This window comes from Rattus norvegicus, chromosome 1 (assembly GCF_021556685.1).
Source record: "Rattus norvegicus strain SHRSP/BbbUtx chromosome 1, alternate assembly SHRSP_T2T, whole genome shotgun sequence".
In the NCBI taxonomy this organism is placed as follows: Eukaryota; Metazoa; Chordata; class Mammalia; order Rodentia; family Muridae; genus Rattus; species Rattus norvegicus.
In genome coordinates, this window is record NC_141534.1 from 241,111,749 (window position 1) to 241,135,138 (window position 23,390).

A 23,390-nucleotide genomic window follows, 5' to 3' on the forward strand; every position below is an offset into this window, starting at 1 on the left:
TTCTGTCGTAGAGTTCACTTTGATTGCTAAGTTTCATTGAGGACAGACTTCCCAGGTGGCAGATACGCATGTTAGAAAGAGTGCGCACAATGGTTTCAGTACTTGATGGAGTTGCAGCGTGAGCAGGTCATAACGAGTACTTCGTGCCCCTGTATGCCATTGGATTAGTTTTAACGCACCATAATAGGTTGGTATTACCAGACTTCCCCAAAGTAATAGAATCGGCAGTTTCTATACGTCCACTCTGTTTTCTTAACAATACAGATAACTTCTCAAAGTCTTATCCACAAATGGGGTAGGAATTATTCTGTGTCTAAAGTCCTTTTTACCCTCAGGAATACCCATTGAAGACTGAAGTAGACTGTAGTAAGACGGAGAGGGGTGGGAGGTCACAGCTTCTTCTGAATTCCGAGCTGTTAGAGAGAGGTATTGTATACTTTCCATGCAGAGTACATCAGGGGTGTGTGTTAGGGAACACTCAAAGTGGCCTCCCGTGCAGCTGAAGTAACTTGCTTGAGAGTACTGAGGGTCACAAGGTCAGTCTCAAAGAGGGGGATAGATCTAGGAAGACTTTGAGCATGCTCAGTTGCCTGCTGCTGACAATCAACTTGAGTATGAACCAGATCTGAGGGATATTGTTACAGATAAAGCTGTCCTAGAAGACGGAAATAAGTGGACCCTTGAACATAATTCTGACATCTATAGAAAGAAGCATGGCCAGAGACCGTGGTACACTGACTCTAATAGAGGTATGTAGTGGTTAGTTCTAGTCTTACTGGCAGGTAGCCTAGACAATAACCAGAGAGAAAGTAAAACCATTTAGTACAGAGATGCTTAATTCACAAGACCTAATAATAGTTTTGGTTCCTAAAGAAAGGGAGCTTAAAGTAAAAGGAAGGTACTTTCTTAAGCAGCCTCAGTACATATTATCTTTATCAAGTGCTGGCTGAACTCAATCTAAGAAACATACTATGCCCTCTCAGGTCACATTCTATAAAAACTTCATCTACTGAGCTATCTCACAATTCACACAAGATTTCCACGAGAATAGTGCAAGATGGCACATTTGTTGTAAACCTCGATTATGAGTCATGCTCTCCCCCAAGAGTTACAGCACTTCCTGATCAGGGCTTTGATATATTATTCTCAGTGATTTGTTTCTTCCAGGTCGGTGTTTGGGTACTGGTTCTCACAACATTTATAATCCAGGATAGGTTTATGTCTCCTAAACAAGGAGACAATATTCTTCCCACTGAGGAGGGGGAAACTTGCATTTGAGGTGCACTAACTATGGGAGAGGGTGGGAGCCAGAAATTGTGGACGATCATCACAGGATGCATCGAGCTACTGCCTTTAGAGGATCTTGGTTTTGATAGTGGTTTTGATATCTCCTTGGGCAAGGAGATAATGGAGTCTTATTATCACTGCTCCTGCTTATGAGACAATGACTACGGCTAGGAGTATATTGTCTCATTTAGAGATGCGAGCACTGGAGGTGGGATTTAACTTAAGCCAGATGGCTGTTGGCATAGCGACACACTCTATGAGTATGGGAAGTGGTTATACTTTGATGGTGTCCCTGTACTGAACTTCCTCAGGATTTTCTCTTGTCTCTCAAATAGCACAGGTGAAGTCTATCCACATGTCTATTCTAGACTTAGATGCCTGAGTTCTAGTTGGCCCGCTGCCTCACTAGCTGACTACGATCCACAGGACTCTGTCACAGCAAACATCCTAGTTTACTGCATAGAAGTGGAAGAAATACTATTCCCTGCAGAGGTTTCTAGAAACTCTGATTTAGTAGCTACCTTTGCCCTTGGTAGCCCGGTCCTTGGTGGCCTCCCTTCCCCTGCATCATGACTATCTGTGTTCTACAAGGGAATCCCAGATCCTTTAACCTTTCTGTTGGCACTGCTTATGGGTAGGATTTTTGCTGGTGTTTCTGAAACTACAACCATCAAGTATGCAAGAATCCTAATTGACTCAAGTGAGCTTACTCTCTGTTCAGACCCTACTCTGCCTCTGAGGAGACCCAAAGTAGTACTCAGGTAAGTGGTTGAAGGTTAAGACTCTTTATTTAACATGACAGGGTCATCATGAATACTTTAGATAATGCAAATGGTTGTAACCACTAATAGTGAGACCTTAGCTCGTGACCTTTTCAGATGACGCCTCCCTATCCAGGACTAATAAGTGATGCTGCTTATGGTTTGTATATGATTGACAAGTTTCAAAAGTCAAGTACAGTGATTGGGATAAGTCAATCTATGCCAATGAAATCGATTATAGAAGAAAGCCATTATTTTAATGACAAGGTTATGGCAAGTATTCTAGAAATCAATAACCAAGGCTTAAACATACTAACTTATTTAAATGACTGTATAGTGGAGGCCATGGATAGACTCAGAAGGGATATGCTAGGACAAACACTATATATTGTTACTATTTCTTTTACTGATGAACATTTTTCTATTCATATACAAGTCCTGTAGATTGTAAATTGAAAAATTTACTACTTTTAGGCCTGATGATCTTATACAACCATGGACTTGGACAGTAAGAGGGAGAAGACCTCTAAATATTGGATCTCAAATATTTGTTAAAATTTACCCAGGTGCTGATATCAGACTACTGGAAGGGGAATAGAGAGAATGACTGAAGATCTTATTGCATTATGTGACTGGATCAAGCTTAGAAGTTGGCCCTAACCTTGTGGAACTGCTACACAAGTTCCTTAGAGAGAAGGGAGTTTGTCTACCCAGCTTGCCTGTTGTACTAGGCAGCACATTGACTCATAGATGGCAACTGCATCAGGTGACCTTGTTGGTTTGGGAGGATCCTTGAATGTCTGCTAAAGTAAGGGTTACCACAGATTATATGCTTAACTTTGCAAACTCACAAAAGGATTATTCACTTTCCAGTTGCCTTTAAACATGTGTTTAACCTATTGACCTCACAGGTATACCTTACTGGTTTTTGCTCTAAGTGTGTAAACTCTCTTCAGGAATGGAGTTTCTACTTAGACAGAGAACCTTGCTAAACTGAAATGAAAATTGACAAGTTCCCAATCAGGGTTAATGAGCAGTTCACCAGTTAGAATAGGAACCTTGTGGTTTGCATCTGCAGTGAAGCTTAGCAAAGAAATATTTGATTTTTTTTTAATATATGGAGTCATGAGAAATGAAAAGCCTTCTAGACTCAGGTTCAACTCCAAAGAAGTTGCAAAGATTATCACTGGGTCATCTTTCACAATCACCCGGAGTCTTGGTGGTCTGCTTTTGATGGGTTTCACATCAGGAGGCCAGAAAGACCGCGGCAGTAGGTCACTATTTGAAGATGGCTAGTAAGGCACCTACTATGTCTCCAAAATTGCGATGGGTTATAGAGCTTGTATACACAGTCCCAGGTGTAACGCAGTTCTTAGAGCTTGTAAGTAAACTTGATATTTATGGCCATTTAATCCTGGTTGTATATATCCTGGTGATGTGCTCCTAAGTTTACTCTTTTACTGTGACATGGGTATTAGAAACTCAACTAGCACCTGAATGATTGAAAAGTAGTGAATAGATCTCTTAGCTGCCTCTCTCCAGAATGCTTCTGATACTGATTCCCTCACTGGTATGATGAAACCTCTTGTTACCAAGAAAAGGCAAGATTACCTGGTCCTGGACATTTTGACATCTATCAAAGTCGATAGGTTAAGATCATAACTCTGTCCACTCATTACCATTGTCCAAACATTGGCACTTGCTGTTCCTGCTTAAAACATATATTGTGCAAGATGATATAGAATTTATTGTATTCTCCAAGGAAATTCCAGTTGATATTATACCAGATGTTTGCCATGTTGCAAATGTCACAGTCAAGACTGGTGGAGACTCTACCATATTAGAAACCATTAAGAGATCTGATCTCTGTGGAATGGTCTCAATGTGACTACAGTCACAGTTATCACTGTCAACTATGACCTCAGCTGCTCATTACTTTGAGTTTATAAGGGGTACTAAAGGTGCTATTTCTTACAGAAATGCTCATACTATAAAGTTTTTATGGCCCATGAGGGTCAGCAACTTCACTTGAGTTGATAAAGTAGGTCAGCCAATTAGATTAAATCAGGTGTGTTGAAAACTAATAGTTTCCAGCATGACTATTGATTAATCAAATAGCTTTGCAAACTAGTTACCAAAACGATGTTTAATACCTTAGAAGCAATATGTTTGTCTGCTCTAATGGTTTAAAAGTCAAGAAAGGGCCATTCAGAGTGGAATAAGGAGACTGGATGGAGAGAGTATTGGTATTAATGATTAATTCTCTTCACTGTTTCCATGAACTCGAAAGAAAGGCATTAGGTCAATGTGTGCATTCTGTCTACTGGTATCGTTTAAGGTGTGAGGAGAAGGGATCGTCTGTGATCTTTGGTGGAGGGCATGTAGAGTATAAATGTAAAACATTAGGTCTTTCTTTAGTTCTGGTTTATGATAAATTAGTTCCTTGTTCACTGCCTATGAGTTACCCTTATCGTGTGGCATAATTCAAGAAATAAAAGAACAGAGAGAAAGTTCTTTCTTAGAAAGAAAGAAAGAAAGAAAGAAAGAAAGAGAGAAAGAAAGGAAAGAAGGAAGGAAGGAAGAAAAAGGAAGGAAGGAAGGAAGGAAGAAAGAAAGAAAGAAAGAAAGAAAGAAAGAAAGAAAGAAAGAAGAGGAAGGAAGGAAGACAGGATGTCAGTAGCAAAAGGTAAGTTGTCAAACAAAGTGTAACTATGTTAAAGAGAGTGAACTTGCTTCCCAGTTCACTGGTAATAGACCACACCCAGAGTATGCTGGAGTTGCTGGTACATTTGTTTCTTCTAAACACTTTCTAGCGTAGGCCATTTAAGTGTGAGGACATGAGAGCACTTGGCACTTCTTGATCAAAAACTGATCGAGACTGAAGGAAAAAACTGTGAAATGTGCAGAATCCCAGAGCAAATATGTTCCATCGTCTTTGCTGTCTCCAGCTTTCTGTTTACATTAGCTAAGAAATTCAATCTCCTAGCCAGGAAGACGGCAAGTCAGGCTGTCTAAAAGTTTCACTCTCTCCACAGGAGAAGGGTGAGGCTTTTCTCACAAATGGAGCTGTCTAAACTAAGGGCCATGGCCTGCTCCAGTGTTTGATGTATTCGTGTAACTTATATTTTCTCTCAGCTCATCAGAATGTAGAATTAACTCGGAGCCAAGTTCAGAGGAGGAAGTAAGCGTATATTAAGACACAATTGTGATTTGTTTCTCTTCGCTCATTTCCTCTTCCTGCTTTGGGTTTTTAATGTTCCATTTTATTATAATCAGTAAAATTGACGTAGCTTCCCCGGCACGCTTTCCACAAGCCCCGCCCCTCTTCTGACAAATTCTCTGTCTTTTTCTCCCAGTGGCAGTTATTCTGTTTAATATTTCTTCCTGGAAAGAAAGCTGTGCTCAGTATGTGGAAGGTTTTTGTCAGTGAGGTTCCTAGTTGGAACGTAGTTTATCAAGCTTCATAGTTCATAAGGGAAAACCCGAGTTCCCGCTCTATCTTCAGAGTATATAATAGCTTAAATAATTGATAAAGAGAGAATAAAAAGAGATGAAGTGATTCCCATAATTCTGTCTCCCAAATAGGCCATGTAGAATTAGACTAGGTATTCCATGTTCCCATAGGATCATGTATGCTTTACAACATGCTGGTTTTTAACATCTACACATGGAAACATCTTGATCATTTCTCCATATTATTTTAACGATTGCAGAGTTTCAGGGCATATACATATTACCTATACATTTCTGCTCCGTTGTACACTTAATCCGTTTATAGCTGTTATGCCACTGGAAACAAACTTTTACATATCCACAGCTCTGTTCTTAAGATAAATTTCTAGAAATCAAATTATTATTATTATTTTCACCTACAGCATGTGCCAAGTCGTGTTTCAGAAAAGGCTTGCCATTGCTTTCCCTAACAGCAGCACCTGAATTTTTGTTCCCATGTCAGACGTAGGTTGGATTCTCTGCTTCTTTAAATAGGAATCTGTTTAATTTAACATTTAGGATCATGGCAACCAAAATGAACACACACACACACATTGCACGGACACACATACACTGCACACACACACTGCACACACATACACTGTACACACACTACACACACTGCACACACACACTGCACACACATACACTGCACACACACTGCACACACACTGCACACACACTGCACACACTGCACACACACACACTGCACACACACTGCACACACACTGCACACACACTGCACACACACTGTGCACACACACTGCACACACACTGCACACACACACTGTGCACACACACTGCACACACACACTGCACACACTGCACACACACTGTGCACACACACTGCACACACACTGCACACACACTGCACACACACTGCACACAGTTAAAGGGCTTCGGAGCTGCTTTTGTATCAGCACTACAGTGCACGCTTCTATCACATGATGACATTTTAAAGTTCTCTGACATAGCAAGCAGCAGTGTACAAATGGAATCTTGGACTTGCACTGCAGTTAAAGGGTAATCCATATTTAAGTTATCCTCATGTTTGCAATGTGATACTAAAGCTCATAGTATCTCTCTACTGCTCTCTGTAAGCTCTTTTTGCTTGTTTTGCACACAGACACATATACATGGGTTTATTTTTGCAGTGCATGTGCATATACATATTACTTTTCTCACACATGCTTTCAGTTGTGGGAGGCTTTTATAAGTTATACACTCTGCACTTTTTGGACATGGTTCTTCGAGGACTAATTAACCCTCAGAGCACTGGCCCACACATCAGTCCACAGTGCCAACTGAACAGAAGATGAGGTAACGTATGTGAAGAGAACTTCTATATAGCACTCAAAGCATGCGATTCTCCAAACAGGCCGGTATGTCTTCCTTAGAAATAGTTCCAGGATACAGGTTTAGGATGTGTTGTTGTTCGAATGGGAATGCCCTCAGAGGCTCACCTGAATACTTTGTCCCCAGTGCTGTTTGGGAAAGCTGTGAGACCTTTAGGAAGCGGAGCATGGCTAGAAGCGGGTCAGTGTGGGCAGACTTCCTGCGGTGTCGCCTGTCTCCCACTTTGCTTTCTGAGCATGAAAAGGGTGATGAGCTAGCCTTCTTTGCTCGTCACCAGGCCTCATGGAGCAGCTGGTATGTCTTCCCTGCCAACATTCACTGTCCCTCTAGACCTGAAAGCCACAATAAAACCTTTCCCCATTAAGTTGCTTTGGGCAGAGTATTTTATCATACCAACAGTTGAGAAACGTTGTCTTAGTTTCCCCCCTCTTGGCACGATAACGAGCGTTCTAACACTATCTAGTTCATCTGAGCGATGTGTTTCTTTTATATGAACGTGACTATTCTAAATGAGCCAGTGAGCGGACCTGCCATTTATAGTTTAGCTGCCAAGCACATCGAGCCTGAAAAGGGAATAGGAAAGGAAGGAAGGCAATACCCAGAATACCGCGCGTTCATCTGTTCTTCATTTGTTAGGAAATGTCTCCGCCAGGCTCACATTTTAATACTTGATCCTCAGCTGGTGGCAACTATTGTGGGAGGCTGGAGAAACCTACAGCGTGGGGTCTAACTGAAAGAACTGGGCCACTGGGGATAGATTCTTGGTGGCACAGGATCCCTGACCTATCTCTCTACTTCCTGTCCAACGTGAATAAAGAATTCACCCCCATCGGTCAAGCCTGGTGACACATGCCAATCCCAGAACTTGGAAGACAGAAGCAGGGGAATCTGGAGTTCAAGACTACTGATGCCAGTTCAGGTTATACAAAGCCTCTCTCCAAGTAGAAAGGCAAAATGATTAAGCAAAGAGAAAACGAGTTTCCTCCACAGAGCGTCCTTGCTATCTACAAGGTTCTGCCCATGCGCGGAGGTCCAGGAAGCATGCATGAATCCTGTGAACGTGATCAGAATAAGCGCATCGCTCCTCTCTCAGGTTGTTTGGTCAGGTGAGGGGATAGATACATCATCTTAACCCACTCATATAGTTCCTCTTCAACTGCTGTATGACACTGACAAGGCAAACAGCATCTCCTCTGGGGTGTAGGTTTTACTCATCGTTCTCAGCACATGGGACACTAAGTGCACACCAGCTTCCCTGGTTTCCACAACAGAGCCCAGCTAACACTGCCGTGCACATGGAGCAGGTGACTAGACATGTTGGTATTCCTGTTGTCCCATTTCTGTAATCTGTGTGGATAATTGTGGCAAGACCAGGGACACATAGTGTCTCTTTAACTTTGTTGATAAGTTTGTGTTCCTGATCCTCATCATAGGAGGTGGGGGGAGAGAGAGGGAGGGAGGAAGGGAGGGAGGGGAAGGGAGGGAGAGAGAGAGAGAGAGAGAGAGAGAGAGAGAGAGCTGTGCTATTTAACATAGCGATTGCTTGAAGAACTCTCCCACAAACAGTGAAACCCCTCTTGGTTCCACCAGATCCTCTCATCTGCTTTTGATTTGAACTTCAGAGTGTCACAGATATGTGAAAGCTTTCAATATAAGATTCTTTTAACAAGTCTTGTTTTTTTTTTCCCATGAGGAGAAAGTTGTAAAATATTGTAAGATGTAATGTTGAGTTATGCTTAGCCATGTTTCATGCCTTTCCCCAGTTTAGGGATTTTTTTTTAAATGTGGAATTTGTTTAATAATGTGTATTAACATGGGGCTGGCAGTCAAATTCTGCATCTAGGGGCCGGGGCTATGGAGACATAGCTCAGTGGTGAGGAACATGCTTAGTATTTACAAGTCTTTCCTCACCACTGCCGCTGCTGCCCACTGCCCAGCAGTTCTGGGGTGATAGGAACATGCACCCATGAAAGACATCCATGCAGTCGCTGGGTTTTAAACTCAGGTTCTCAGGCCTGCAGAGTGGGTGCTCTGAACCCATCAGCCATTCCTGCTGCCCATTTTCACTTTTAGATAATGGATCCTATCCTTGTCTTGGCGTCAGATTAAATCAAGTTTACAGCCCTGAGAACACATACACAACTAACACTATACAGACTCTGATGGTTACAATTAGTGTATATACATATACACAGGTACATATATACATATGTGTATATATATATGTAGATACATATATGTTGTAATAAAAATTACATAAAAACCAAGAGCCCATGAATTTGAAAGAGAGCAAGGAGGGGTATATGGGAGAGATTGGAGGGAGGAAAGGGAAGAATGGAACAATGTAACTATAATAGACTATTAAAAATAAATGAAATAATTTTAAAGAGAGGAAAAATTTTCAAGAATTCCAACTGAATATAAGAAATAGGTGATGGCCTTCTATAACTACTTTGATATAAAGGAAGTTAGAGTAAGTTAACCTTCTAGTATAAGAGATCGATGCTGACTGTAAACATTTTAAGTAAAGCTTCTCCCCCACCCCATTTCTCCTTTAACATATTTTCATAAGAGTTTATCACCACACAAATAGGAATCTTGCCATTGTGACCATGCCAGACCTTGAGTAGGTAGAAAAAGCATGGTGTTTGACTTTAAATTTTGTTTCAAAACTCAAACATTGTCTTACAGCTATACCATGATAAAACAGGAGGATTTTATGCCTGTGGCACAGTATTTATTAAAGTTACTCTGTAAATCACGTGATTGTATTTTGGCACCCGGTTGGATAAGTCAGAGGAGAGCCTATAAACAATGAGACCCACTCAAAGGCTGAGTCACCTACTCTTTGCTGTATAGGACAGTAGTCAAGGCACCTAAAGCAGAGAGAGCCAGGCGCGAGGCAGAGGGTAACCTATGGAAGTATGAAACAGTAGAACGAGCTGGTGAGCTGTTCTCACGGGCAGCCAGTCAAATACGTTGTTAGGACTCAACCACCACACAGCATTTGACCCAGCTACGGCAAATGGATTCTAGATTCCCTACGATCCTGGTTAGTGATTGCGTGGTATGTAATGTCTCTGTTCTAGTTTTTGAATTAAAAAGTACCTACAGTTATGATTTTTTTATCTTCATATATATGTATAATATATGAATACATAGTATATACAATGTACTATATAATATATTCTACAAAATATATACAATATATTATATATAGTATATGTATATTACACACACACACACACACACACACACACACACACACATACATTTTCTTGATATTGTCCTCCTAAGATCCCAGGTGGATGGAGGTTAGCTCTCTGGCCCCATCCTGAGAATCAACAGGAAAGGCCAGAACTGAATGTGCTGAAAGGGATGTGCAGGAAAAGGCATCCCCACCCCAGCATCCCCACCCCAGCAGGCCCCTGCATAAAGGATCCAGTAACCAGAATGCACCAAACATCTGTCCCGCTCCTCTCCTAGAAAGCCCTTCTTTCTCCTGTTTGATGGACATTTCCCCATTACCTTTCTCCTCTTGTTGTGTATTACTGAAGATTGCAGGCCTGGCCTTCCTAGCACAACAGGCAATGAGGAAGGAAACTTAGGGAGAGAGTTTCTCTGGATGAAAAGGCAGAGACCTATGAACAGAAGGGCTCCTCTCAGTGAGCCAGTAGAGTGCATGTGCTGTTGTATGTCTCCCTGGAAAATTAACCACTTCCGGGAACACAAAAACAGATGAATATTCTAGGCCACCTATGCTATTTAAGGAGAATGCTGGGACAATCGGTCAGCCCCTACTATCCTGTGAATAGTGAACCCAGCATTTTGTGGTTTTGATGCAGACTTCCAGAATACTAGAGAATAAATAAATTAGGAAGGTTTGTTTTGTCCTACCCCCCAAAAAGAAACATGAAGTTTAGTGAGGAAATATGCAGAGAGAATTTAATTTGGGGATTATTTTTATATAAAGCCATACTCATTCCAATCAATGCAGTACAGGCGAAGCAAAAAATGGAATAATTTCTTGGCAAGAAAAGAAAAGGTATTACATTCTAGAATTTATAATTGTTTAGTAATTATTTTTAAATCAAAGTAATTGGGACCATTCTTCAGCATGTCAGAGTATCTAAAATATTCAGAATTAATTATTTGGCTTAAGTTGGTGGGTTTCCTTCCACATAATCTCTTCTGAACTCTGCCCATTATTTGAAGTCACATTCCCACCCTTCCAATTACTATCGGTCACTTAGGGAAATATTAATTTGCTGTTAACTATCTTTTGTTGATGCATTTTTGAAATCGAACCTTACCCTATAGTATAAGTTGGCCAGGATGGACCTGAATTCATGGACATTCCTCCTGCCTCATCCCCCAGAACCCTGGGATTACAGGCGTAAGCACCAACCACACATAGTAAAATAGTAGTTTTGAAAGTAGTAATATCAAATTCAAACCCATATTACCAAAGTCATTTGAGTTTATCAATGTAGAATACATTCTCTTTAAAGTAACTCACACATAGACAATATATCTTATCATTTAAAAAGCTCTCTCTCTGTCTCTCTCTGTCTCTGTCTCTGTCTTGGTCTCTCTCTCTCTCTCTCTCTCTCTCTCTCTCTCTCACACACACACACACACACACACACACACACACACAGAGCCTCAAATGTATCTATGCTTGTAACTTCATGATTACTAAATGTTAAATTTTATTTTAAGGACTATCACAGCTGAGAGAGACAGAGAAAGGAGAGAGGAGAGGAGAGGAGAGAGAGAGAGAGAGAGAGAGAGAGAGAGAGAGAGAGAGAGAGAGAGAGAATATCTAAGCAAAGAGAGTACATCTCAGGAAATAAATGAGCATTTTCAGGTTAAATTTTAGATGCCTATCATTGACTATTCCAAAAACTCCTTGTGTTCTGCACCCTAGAGACAAAAGTGGAAAGGGTTCCACATTTAAGAACTGTAAACTGAAATTACTTCAATAAAGAATATTTATGAGTCAAGACAATCAACCGTGTACAAAAAATTTACATGCAAGAGAAACGAGACAATGTAGCACCTCTAGAAAAATAATTAAAAAGTTTTGTTGCATTTACAGGTAAGTGCCACACTGAGGATTTACAACACAGTAATTTACTGCAATCACAGGGGAGTTCCATCAAGAAACAAAGTCCTTACACTCCAGAGTTTTCGGAAGGTATTATCGGAATGCTTAATTACACACTGAAGATTCCTACATCCTTGGGATTGAGCTGACAAATCATAAAGGATTTTCATAGCATATATTAGATAAGAGAGTCCATCGCATTTAGGCTGTTGGTTTTAGTGTCTCTGGCAGGTGTGGAGCCTGGAAGAATTGCTGGTTTGATGGTGATCTTTCTGTATCCTGCAAGCCAGACCTTCCCCACAGTAACAGCGCTGGAATATCTCCAGCCCGTGGGAGCCTTTCCTCCTGTGCTTGGTGCATACCTGACCTTCTTTAAGGACAGGTTTACAGATCTTGGACCAGAAATGTCTTGCACAACACAGCCCTGTGGCGCAGTCTGATGATCGGAGGCAGACAGAGCCTTCTTGCCCTGTAAAGGAGACAGAAGGAAAATGACAGTTACAGCTAGGCCTGTACCGTTCCGTTAAGACAATTTGAAATGCACTTCTGATATTCTAAATGGAGGGGCTGAGTGGGGAAGCCTTTTTCCTACCTTTGGTGTGATATATTTTTGAAGTCAGTGTGGTTCTTCTGGGATATCCATCCCCGGCACCGTGGTCATTGCCAAGGTTTTCAATGATGCCTTCCTCGATTTCCCCTCGAGGTAAATGGCTGTGGTCAGAGGGCATGCATATTCCTAAGAAAGCCAGAAATAGTAATTAATCCTCAGGCCATAATGTGTTGCTAATAGTCAACACAGGAGCAGTGAGTTATGCAGACACTAGAGTGAGATACCTCACTATGTCACTGCCTTTCTGTTGACCAAAACTCCCCAGAGAAAGCAGTGTCAATGAGTGTACTGTTGGATCCTATGGAACACCTCAGGGTAGCCATTTTAAATGCTTCCCCACTAATTGTGGTGGAGGCAGCAGAGATATTTCTGTCTATTTTAATATTACCCTTTGGGGGTAGGAAAAAGAAATTCAGTCACTTAAAAAATTAATCTTAAAAATAACTTCTCTGCTCTGGGTACTAGCTGCCTAGGGGACTACGCTCTCACCCGCTAGTTACTTTACTGTGTAATTTTGATATTACAGAGATTTCGTGAGTTCACTCTTGGAATGCTGCTGTCCCCTAGGAAGTCAGCCACCCTGTAAGTTTATTTCTGGAGACTTCTTTGAGACATTAACATTTTGTGGATCTGTGGTTGCCCCAGAGAGTACTTCTTTGAAGGTAGTTAAGGGTGGAGGGAAAGGGTGAGAGGGTGGAGAGCCAGGGATGTAAGGAGTACAGAGATCTCTTTTAAAAGCTGGCCAGCAGAGATTAATCAATCTAGCCCCCCACCCCTCCCCGGTTGACAACAGTTTTAACTGCCGGAGACCTTGAGAGAGAAGAGAGTTTGGCAAAGCCACGCAGAGTCCACCTTAAGAAAAAACGTCTGGCTTCCCTTTCAAAAAGACCTCTCCCTCTTTCTCAAGTGCCCCAAGGCTCACTGAAGGTAATTGTTTGATGGAAGGGTCCCACTTTCAGGTCCTGTTGTTAGATCACAGAGGGAGGCAAGGGAAGATAAACTTTCAAATGCTCAAACACAAGCCTCTGAAGCTATGTCAGGATGAACCCTAGCCTGACGAGCACCCTTTTGCAGGTGGCGCCGCCGCCGTAGCTTTGACAGAACCAGAGCATTTCATTTGATTCCTGGCGGCTCAAAGGCAAGGTGGTTCTAATTTAAAAGGGAGTCCAGGACTCACCGTTTTTGCAGTAATTCCCGGGGCAGCACATAGCGTGCCTCATGCAGCGTTTCCTGCGCTTTCGGCAAGCCAGGCAGATTTGTACACCTCCCACGCCGGCTGCCCCGCGGCTGGGACTGGAGCAGTACTCGTCAGTGCCGCACTCCTCATCCTCCGCGCAAGGGTAGGGCTGTGGGAAGGGAGCGAACTGGTGAGCAACTCAAGCACCCCCGTACCCACACCTTTACAGTCCCCATCTGCCTCTCCAAAAGCTCTCTAAGCGCGCTCTCAGTGCAGTGATTCCAAGCACACCCCAAATCTCACACACCTAGGATACTCCACTCCCTCTTCTCTGAGACCCCCGCTTCGGGATCACAGCGTCCTCGGATCCCGGAGACCCCTCTCACCTGGTAGTTGTCAAGAGTCTGGTACTTGTTCCCGCCCTCATAGAGGACTCCGGGCGCCACGCTGACAGCAGAGCCCGGCTGCCCCCCAGCACCACCCAGCGGTGGGGGCAGGTTCTTGATCGCGTTGGAATTGATGAGAACTGAGTTCAAAGTGGCGCTGACTCCGAGCGGAGGGAGGCTGCAGAGAGCCATCGTTGTAAGCACGACCAAGAACCGGACAGCTGCCACTGCACGCACAACCGTCATCTCAGAAGGTCGCAAACAGGAAAAAGTCAGGAAGAGAGAGATCACTTTGCACAGCGGCTGCAGAGTCTGGGCTGCGGAACCTCAACTTCGGAACCTCGGCGGGTGGAGTCTCGGCTGCCAGGCGCACAGCTCTGCACCGCCACCGCCACCTCTGGCTGCCTTTATACTCAGGCTCCCAGCCTTCCCAGCTCCTCGGGGAAGACAACAAAGCAGGGATGGGATTTCAAAGCTTTGGGAGGAGCTGGGAGGGGGAGTGTTTGTGTATCGGAAGCTGGGAGGACTTTGACACTCTCCCCTCGCCCCTCCCTGGCACTATAGTCCCCCTGTCCAGCTCACCTTAGAGTGTGGGTTACTAGAGCTTTAGAGCCTAGCCTGAACTTTAATAATTAAAAAAAAAAAAAAAAGGCGGGAGGGAGCTCTCTGCGAAGTGCTCTGAAGTGCTCTGTTACGGGATTGGGTTAGTTCGGTCTGAAATACTTGTCAGAGTGAAAAGTGATAGAATATACAAAACCACGTTTCTTCTCTTCCCCTTACGCCTACCCTTGCTTTCTGTGCACGCAAATATTCAGTATTAAATACAACGTGAGCAGTCATTCAAAGGCTTTGTGGAAAGCCCAGGTGGCTCCCATAGTTGCTGATTAACCCTTTAGCGTTGCGATTTGCAAATGAGGTTCTTGTCTTTTAAGTTTGTCTAGTTGCTTCCCCCTCCCATTCCGCCCCCCTTCCCGAACCCCACACACACCAGGAGAAAAATGTGCAAAGACAAGAAAATTTGCACATCAAATGAGGATGCCAAGGGAAGAACTAATTCGCTTTTGATGGTGAGTTTGGGGGGGTTGGGGGTGGAGGCGAGAGACTGCAGTTTGGAAATTAAATCAGGGATGGAGGGAAGAGGGAAATGGGCACCCGATAATCAAACTATTTAATGTGGTTCTTTGAATCTGGTCAATCCCAGCAGTAGATGAACTTGATTAAGCAGACACGTGAGATCAAAGTGGCTCTGAGCCAGAGCGGACAGGGTCCCCGAGCCTGGTCAGTCCTCTTTCCCTGGTTCCCGGTTCCCAGCGGTGGGTTAATAGAAGAAGATAAGAAACCCCGAAGGCTTAGCTCCCGGCTTCCTCATTAGTGTTTCATATCGCCGAGCAGGAGAGGGCTTGCTTTTGATCCCAAATCAAACCTCGTCCAGGACAGGACAGGACAGGAGGAATAACCCTCTAGGGAGATAACAGACGACCTCCTGGAAAAGGAGCACTGAACCTAAATCAGAGAATGAATTTGAAGTGGTTTCAACCAGTGTGTAAAATAAGAAACAACGTGGACCTAAGAGTGCTGTGCTTATAAATTAGAGGTAATGTATCAAGAGAATAAAAGTCAAGTCCTTTATCCAACCATTGTGGTGCTAAAAGAGACGGTTGTCATGATATAGCAAAAGATAAGAAATGTGCATTAATAATGTTTAAGAACAGATTGATAAGTGTGAGATCATAAGCAACTGTGTTGTGTGAGATTGAAAAGGAAGAAACTATTGAAAATCATTGTTAGCTTCTTGATTAGCAACACTGCCTTATCTATAATAGTCATTCTTGGGACCACCCCCACCCCCAATGATAGTCTCATACAAATATAATCCTGACCTTGAGCTAGGAGGGATATCATGAAAATATTTAAATATCTGTTTGGTAAATTTCAGAACTTAAGTGTCTTCCAAGTAACTTTTAATGTTGTCTCAGTTCTTTAATGATACCCAATGCTGTTCCCACTCACCCCAAAACTCCATTCATCCCGGGGAGATTTCCGGTGGTTGGTTGAAAGTCCAACATGAATTAAATCCTCCATATTTATCTGGCTCTTATTAGGAATGTGTGCAATTGTGTAGCAAGGCTAGTTACCTATAGATGCTTAGAAAATTTGAAAACAAAGAAAAGGTTTTAAAACATTTTTTTTTTTTTTGGTTCTTTTTTTCGGAGCTGGGGACCGAACCCAGGGCCTTGCTAAAACATTTTTTAAATAAGTGAATATTAGAAATAATAAAAGGGGGAGCAAAGAGATAACAATAAATCAGATTTTCCTGACTTCATGCAGACCTACTGGTCAGTGGGTCTGAAATTTGCATAGATGCTGGGAGACGGTGGGATAGAAGGATAAAGTGGTGGTGGTGGTGGGGCTCATATCACATATAGCATATTGCTAGCAACCCCAGTGATCAATGTGTTGAGTATCTCTTAATATAAATTCATAGGACATTGAAGAGGAGGGAATGAGGCCCCTGCCCACTTGGAAGAGTAAAGAGAGATTTCCCTGGCCCTGTTCTCCTGTTACAATAATTCTAGAAAGACACAAATGTTGCACTCCTTTCCCTGTATCCTGAGGGAATGATGCTTGATTAATGCATCTACTCTAAAGGAGCAGCTCTTAACCCGCCTAGAACTCAGGCCCACGGTTGAAGCCACGGGCTAGTTTTGGCACTCCCTGCTTTTTCAGTTCCTTCTGAAGGTGTGAACAGGCTCACACACCTGAGGCTAAGCCCTGTACTCGTTGCTTCAATAAAAAAAAATTAAATAAAAGAGGAACAGCTGCCTCCAGGTTATTCAGGAAAAGAGGATGCAGGCTCACAAATGATGCAGCGGGAGAAACTTGCCCTTTTCGGTGCAGCCTTTTCTGCGTCTGTGGACGCTCGCTTTGACTTAGCTTTCTCCCGAGAAAGAGATGCTTGCTGCTTCTTCAGTGCAGAGCACACCCAGAGGAGCTCCTTAAGAACAGTTCAGTTCTCTAGTATGCTGAAGGCAGGCTCCTTCCAGTCTCCCAGGCTCCTTCCAGTCTCTCAGTAGCCTGGGAAACATGATATCAGGCCACAGAGGGAGTTTTGTTGTTGTTTGGTTTGGTTTTTGTTGTCACCTTGGGGTGGCATGGGGGTGTGTGTCTCTGGGCCTTTAGACCACTGGTGTCTCACTATGTAGTCTGCAGGTCAGATTTTCTATCACTGTTTCCTCCATTGTGAGGGTTATGGGCGTGCATCACTACATCTGGCTCAGTCTTGCTATTTACGTAGATTTTTACTTGGTATATATTTGTCAGGGGAGAAAAGAGGAGAGGTCCAGGCACTAGAACCACACCCCAGTCTCAGGAAGTCAGAGGTCACATGACTCTGAGCCTCATGTAGCTAGGTGTTGGAGTGCCGGGTATATCTATTAAACTTAGTCAACGTTGTTCTAGAAGGAACTTTGTCTCTTGTCTAATATGCCCTAAATATGACCACAGTTACTGCAATTCAGTTAATGTTTTATGTTAGATTTAAAAGTAGAAGGAATTGAACTGTGTGTGTCACTCGAGGATAGCATGAGACATGACTTCCTTCTGTTTTAAATGTTGGGTAGCAGCCTAGAATATTAGTCCTTTTTATTCATGAGACAAATGACAAATAATATCTAAAGATACAGAACCCTGATATTTGCAAACTACTCTCTCACTTTCACTATTAGGGGTTCTTCTTCTCCTGTCTCCTTTCCCCTCCCCCTCTTAATTCCTTTCCTATCCTTGTCCAACTGTTCACATTTAGTTTTTGTCGTTGTTGTTTTCTTTTCTTGTTTGTTTTTTGAGACAGGGTTTCTTTGTGTAGCCCTGGCTGTCTTGGAACTTGCTCTGTAGATCAGGCTGGCCTCGAACAGAGATCCGACTGCCTCTGCCTCCAGAGTGCTGGAATTAAAGGCATGCGACACCTCCACCCGCCCCGTCCTAACACTGAAGTTTTCTTTCCATAAGAAAACATGGAGCAGGCTGTGGGTGTTGCCAGCATCTTCCTTGGCACCAGTCTTGAGTTAATGTCAGAGATTCCCAGTTCCTGGTGTTTAATAAAAACAGCATGACTTTCTCCTCGACTTTTAAACGATTCTTAGTTTCTATGCTGATCAGGATAGAAGAGCTTTCAGACATGACTCATGAATGTTCAGGCCCCTTGAAATCGTAGGTTTTCAGTGCTACAAAGAGGAGCGAGTGTGTTTGGGATGAGTATCTCCACCCTGTCCCTGGAGATGGCTAGCCTAGATAAATCCAGTGTCCCGAGAGCATGTAGCTCACTCAGCTCAGAAAATGACCCTGGGGCCTTTGAAACATAAACAGCCTGGAGCTCAGAAGCCAAGGAGGCTTACTGAAGTCTGGTGAGAATGATGCCAAGCCAGACATCAGCCTGCATCGTTTAGGAGGCCCTGACATCCAGAAAGGCCTGTGATGGGTAGGGTCTAAGAGTCCAGCTGCCTCATAGGATTATCCCCTGAAGGGCTTAATATTTCCAATCATAAAGATAGGGCATAAGGCGGGGAACGAACAGCAGATACATACTAGCCGAGGAGATTGAATTTTCTTCTGTGCCACTGGGTTCTTGTCATACTCCCTTTATCAAACTGGCATCCTCCAAGGATTGTGATCAAAAGGGCCCCAAACCACAGCACTGGAAGGGAGGGCTGAGACTCAGCACTGGACTGCAAGGTGACAACAGTCCCTTTGACTTTTTCTTTTCATCTGTAAATGTCACGCTGGGCAGACAAGGGAGCCCCCTTCTGGATACAAAAATAGTCTTTAAGCAATAGGGCAAGGCCTTTTGTCTTCAGGTTAAACGTCTTTCAGTCAGCTTTATTAAGGAATACTCACTGTTGTGAACTCTGGGAACTTGCTGATTTGGGGGAATGTAAACTTAATTTCCTGGACATAGTGTGAGTTATGTGACTGCTTGTTTTTCTAATAGATGCCTGAGAAGAAAGGAGGGAGAGAATGAATAAATGAATGAATGAATATGAATGAGAATGGATGAATGAATTATTTTGTTTCTTCATCCCCAAACTGGTTACAGCGCCCTGGAGGTGACATCTAACAGACTCCAAATTTCCAGCTAGTCTGTTGTATTAGGACCTCGGTGGAATCAAGATGTAGGCTAGAAACAGCACTAACTTCAGCTAAAGGGTCGAAACAAGGATTCTTCCCCCTTGAGAGGATCTTGGAGCTCCTAGCTGTGGCTGCACTCGCTTCCTGCCAGGGTGGGCCACGAAGCCCCATTGCCTGAGTATTTACTCAGGCTTAGGCCACTCAGTGTAGTCACAAGCCTTGCCACCCTACAGTAGTGTAAAATGAAGCTCACAAAGACTCTTTGATGAGGGAAGATCAAACAGCTCAGGGTCCCCATCTTAATCAACCGTGAGCCAGGTGGCTTCGCAGAGCACGCTGGCCAGCTTCTGTGGACTTTGTGTTTAGCAAATTCATCAGCGTAATCCCGTTGAAGCCCTGGCTTGGGCGCAAATCTCTTCACACTACACTGCTGCTGTGGGTCTACGGTGTCAGTTCACGGGGCAAATAAATCAGGGTTAATTGAAGTGGGGAGGGGAGAGCGGGAAAGGAGACACACTGGAAGATTTCTACTCAGAGACCTCACCACTGCTACTGAGGGAAGGAGCAATCCCGTTCCTCTGCTTCCCCCTGGTGGATCCTATCGGAAGTGATCTGGACCCAAAGTGAATTTAAAAAAAAAAAAAAAAAGAAAAAGACTTGTAAGACTTGTTTTGTTTTTCCAGACAGGGTTTCTCTGTGTAACAGTCCTGGCTTTCCTAGAACTCACTTTTTAGACAAGGTTGGCGTCGAACTCACAGAGATCTACCAACCTCTGCTTCCAGAGCGCTGGGATTAAAAGGGTGCGCCACCACACCCGATATGACTTCTCTATCTCCCGCACTGATAACTTTTCAAAGCTAAATAGTCTCCAGATTTTAATATTCCATACAGTACATTGCAAATCTTCACATAATAGCTTAAGGTACGATAGTGTCCAACCGCTGTCTAAACACACAGGTTCTCAGTGAAATGTTTACTCAGTTGGCTTTATGTTGCACACCAGCGTTTCGAATTCCTGGGTGAAAATGTTAGGCTCTTCAGATGGTAAGTACCACACTTAAGGAGAATCCTATGCTGCATGTACTTCAGGAAAGCTCATATATCTATAACCATTTTCATAAAACATTTTGGAAAATGAAAATATGCCATTTGTCTTAATGAGAAAATGTTAATTTCAATTTTCCCATTTTCAAGAAAGAATATTGTCTCGGAGGCTTATGAAAAATACAGGCATGTAATAATTCTGTGCCCACTATTAATATTTCTTTTTTGAAAAAAATAAAGGATGCCGGGACTTGTGTGAGAAATAACATCTTTAAACATTCAACTCGGCATTTATAGTCTACTAAATTTTAGATATAGCAAGTGCTAATTATAAAATTACACAGCATTGTTTTCATATCGTGCTTTAGATGATGTCTTCTAAGAATGGTTTTAAAGAAGTAAATTGACCTCCAACAAAAGACCTCAAGAAGTTAATTTTTTTTTCCTGTTGTTGCTCGGGACAAGGCTTTGCCATGTAGCCCAGACTTGTCTTGACATGGCAGTCCTCCTCCCTCAGTTGCTAAGTACTGGGATGACAAGCTTGCACCGCCTGGCCTGGCTTATCACTGATCATTTCATTCTCCCTGCCACATCTCTGGCTTGAACTATGTGTTCCATCAGTAACTCCAAAGACTGTTGTTACCAATTGGTTCTATTTACAAGGAAAACCACTCTCATGGAAGCTGCAAGCCCGGGAAATGAGTGAAAAGCATTTTGCGAGTTTCAGAAGCTTTGTGAGTTCAGCTTGGCTGCAAATGTACTTAGAAGGTCCAGGAGCGGAAAGGAAAGCTAATTAACCTTCAGCGAGAACTGTCTCCTCTCCTAAGCTCCTCGTGATATTAGAGAACTGTGGCTAGATCTGTAAGCTCCAAGTCCTACAGTTTGTTTTCTCTGTGCTTTCTGTTGGTGGTTATAGATTTTTAAAATTTTAAACGTTCTACATATGAGGGAGAATGTGGGGATTTTTGCTTTCTGAGATTGCTTGGCTTCACAATTCTAAACAGTTTGAGTGTGTACATGTGTACATTTTCTTGAAAATTTTGTGTTTTCATTTTTTCCATCAGAACTAAGTCTCGTATTCTCCTTTACACACACACACACACACACACACACACACACACACACACACACACACTCACACACACACACACACACCAAATTTTCATTATCCATTATTTTAAAGGTCATGATTGACAGGCAAAGTCCTCAATGTATTTGAAAACTTACTGTGCTCTTGTTACATTTAAGATTAGAAAAATAGAAATGTGGGGATGGGATGGGGTGGGGTGTGGTGGGTTGGCAGAGCATTGGCTCAATGGTCATGCACATAGAATAATAGAATAATAAATCAAAAGAAAAAGAAAAAGAAATAAGTGGAATTTTCATTTCCAAGTATGAGAAATATGAGAGAAGTTTCGAATACTTTGTACTGATCTGTCTGGTATGAAGTTGAACAGACCTCGGGGGAGGAAGTGAGAATGGTTATAGGAAAGATAGAGAAAAGATGCAAGAGAGAGATAATGGGAGGGCTGCAGGTCAATACCACACCAGCATCAAGTGTATTTCTCATAGCCTTCCAATACTACAGTACGTGGGAAGCAAAGCCACAAGCTAACAGAAACCATTTGCTAAAAAAGAAATGCACAAGGCATTTGTTTTCACCCAACCCCCCCATTCCTTCCACCAAGGTCAATAGAGTCTTCAGCCCCAACCCTTGAGCCTCAAGAGAACCTCCTCCTATCATCCCATGCCTCAGCAGACCAGAAAATCTGCCAACAGATCCTGACCTGCCTCTGCCTGGAGACTCTCTCTCTCTCTCTCTCTCTCTCTCTCTCTCTCTCTCTCTCAGAGAAGAGGGCAAACGGCTTCCAACAATTCTTGAGGTAGGAAAATGGCTCAGCTGGTAAGGTACTTGACATGAAAATATGAGGATCCAAGCATGACTCCACAGAACTGATATGGGTCTGGCCTGGTAGCTAGAAATGGTAGTCCAAAAGTCAGGCAGGCCGAGGCAGGAGGATCCTGAAGGTTGATGGTAAGCCAGTTTAGCTGAATCATTTGAGATTCAACTTTAATGAGAGACCTTACCTCAAAATCTAAGTTGGAGAGAGACTGAGGAAGACACTAAAAGTCATTCTCTGCCTCCAAATGCATATGCATCTACACACACACACACACACACACACACACATACACACACAGGGGAACACACACACACACATGGGAACACATACATACACACACTCACGCACACACACAGGGGAACACACACACACATGGGAACACATACACACACACACACTCACGCACACACACACGGGAACACACACACACATATATTTTATATATGCATATATACAATATATATATTATTTTGGAGATAGTAACCAAGTCAGCTCAGTAGGTCAACCAGGACTCAAGGGAGGGAGTGAGGATTAAAAAGAAAAGTAATTCGACAGCATTATGACATGACCCCAGCCAGTGCTGAGGCTGAAGTGGATTTTTTTTCCAGTCTGCTTTTATACCACTTTAAGTACATGCAAAGAATAAGGTCAGTTCTTGGTCATGGAACAGACAAGGCAATAAATACAAATAGTCAAGGACCAAGCAAAGCAATAAATAAAATCCCACTGAACACCATTTCTAGGGGTTAATCAGGATGACCAAGACAAAAGGGCTGCCTACTTTTGCTGAGCCTGCTCTGAGCTTTGCATTGACTCAAATGTAAATATTCTTAACCAGGGCCTATTTCCTGAGTCCTAGCCCAAAGTCAGATTCCTACCTGAGTTTACTTCCAGGTCCTGGCCCAAGGCCAAACTCCTGCCAAGTTTCTAGAAGCTGCCCCAAAAGCTCTCTACAAGATAGTAAAAGAATTTGTCAATTGAAACTTTCTTTTTCTCTACAACTGTTTTTCGGAAACCCTTTGGGTACATGATTCTTTTGTTTGTTGTTTTGAGATAGAGAAGTAGCAGCGGCTGGTCTTGCATTTCTAGTCTTTACACCACCACTTCCAAAATGGTGGGATTATAGGCCTGTGTCACCACAC

At 42.9% G+C, this 23,390-nt stretch overlaps 1 protein-coding gene across 1 annotated transcript; it reads right to left on the reverse strand.

Annotated features, from left to right (window-relative positions):
- Positions 1–10,863: 10,863 nt before the first annotated feature.
- Positions 10,864–14,558, reverse strand: Dkk1 (dickkopf WNT signaling pathway inhibitor 1). The gene is given in 4 exon segments (NM_001106350.1): positions 10,864–12,475; positions 12,599–12,742; positions 13,794–13,962; positions 14,180–14,558. Coding segments are annotated over 4 exon segments (813 nt in total). The 5' UTR covers positions 14,426–14,558; the 3' UTR covers positions 10,864–12,221.
- Positions 14,559–23,390: the final 8,832 nt, after the last annotated feature.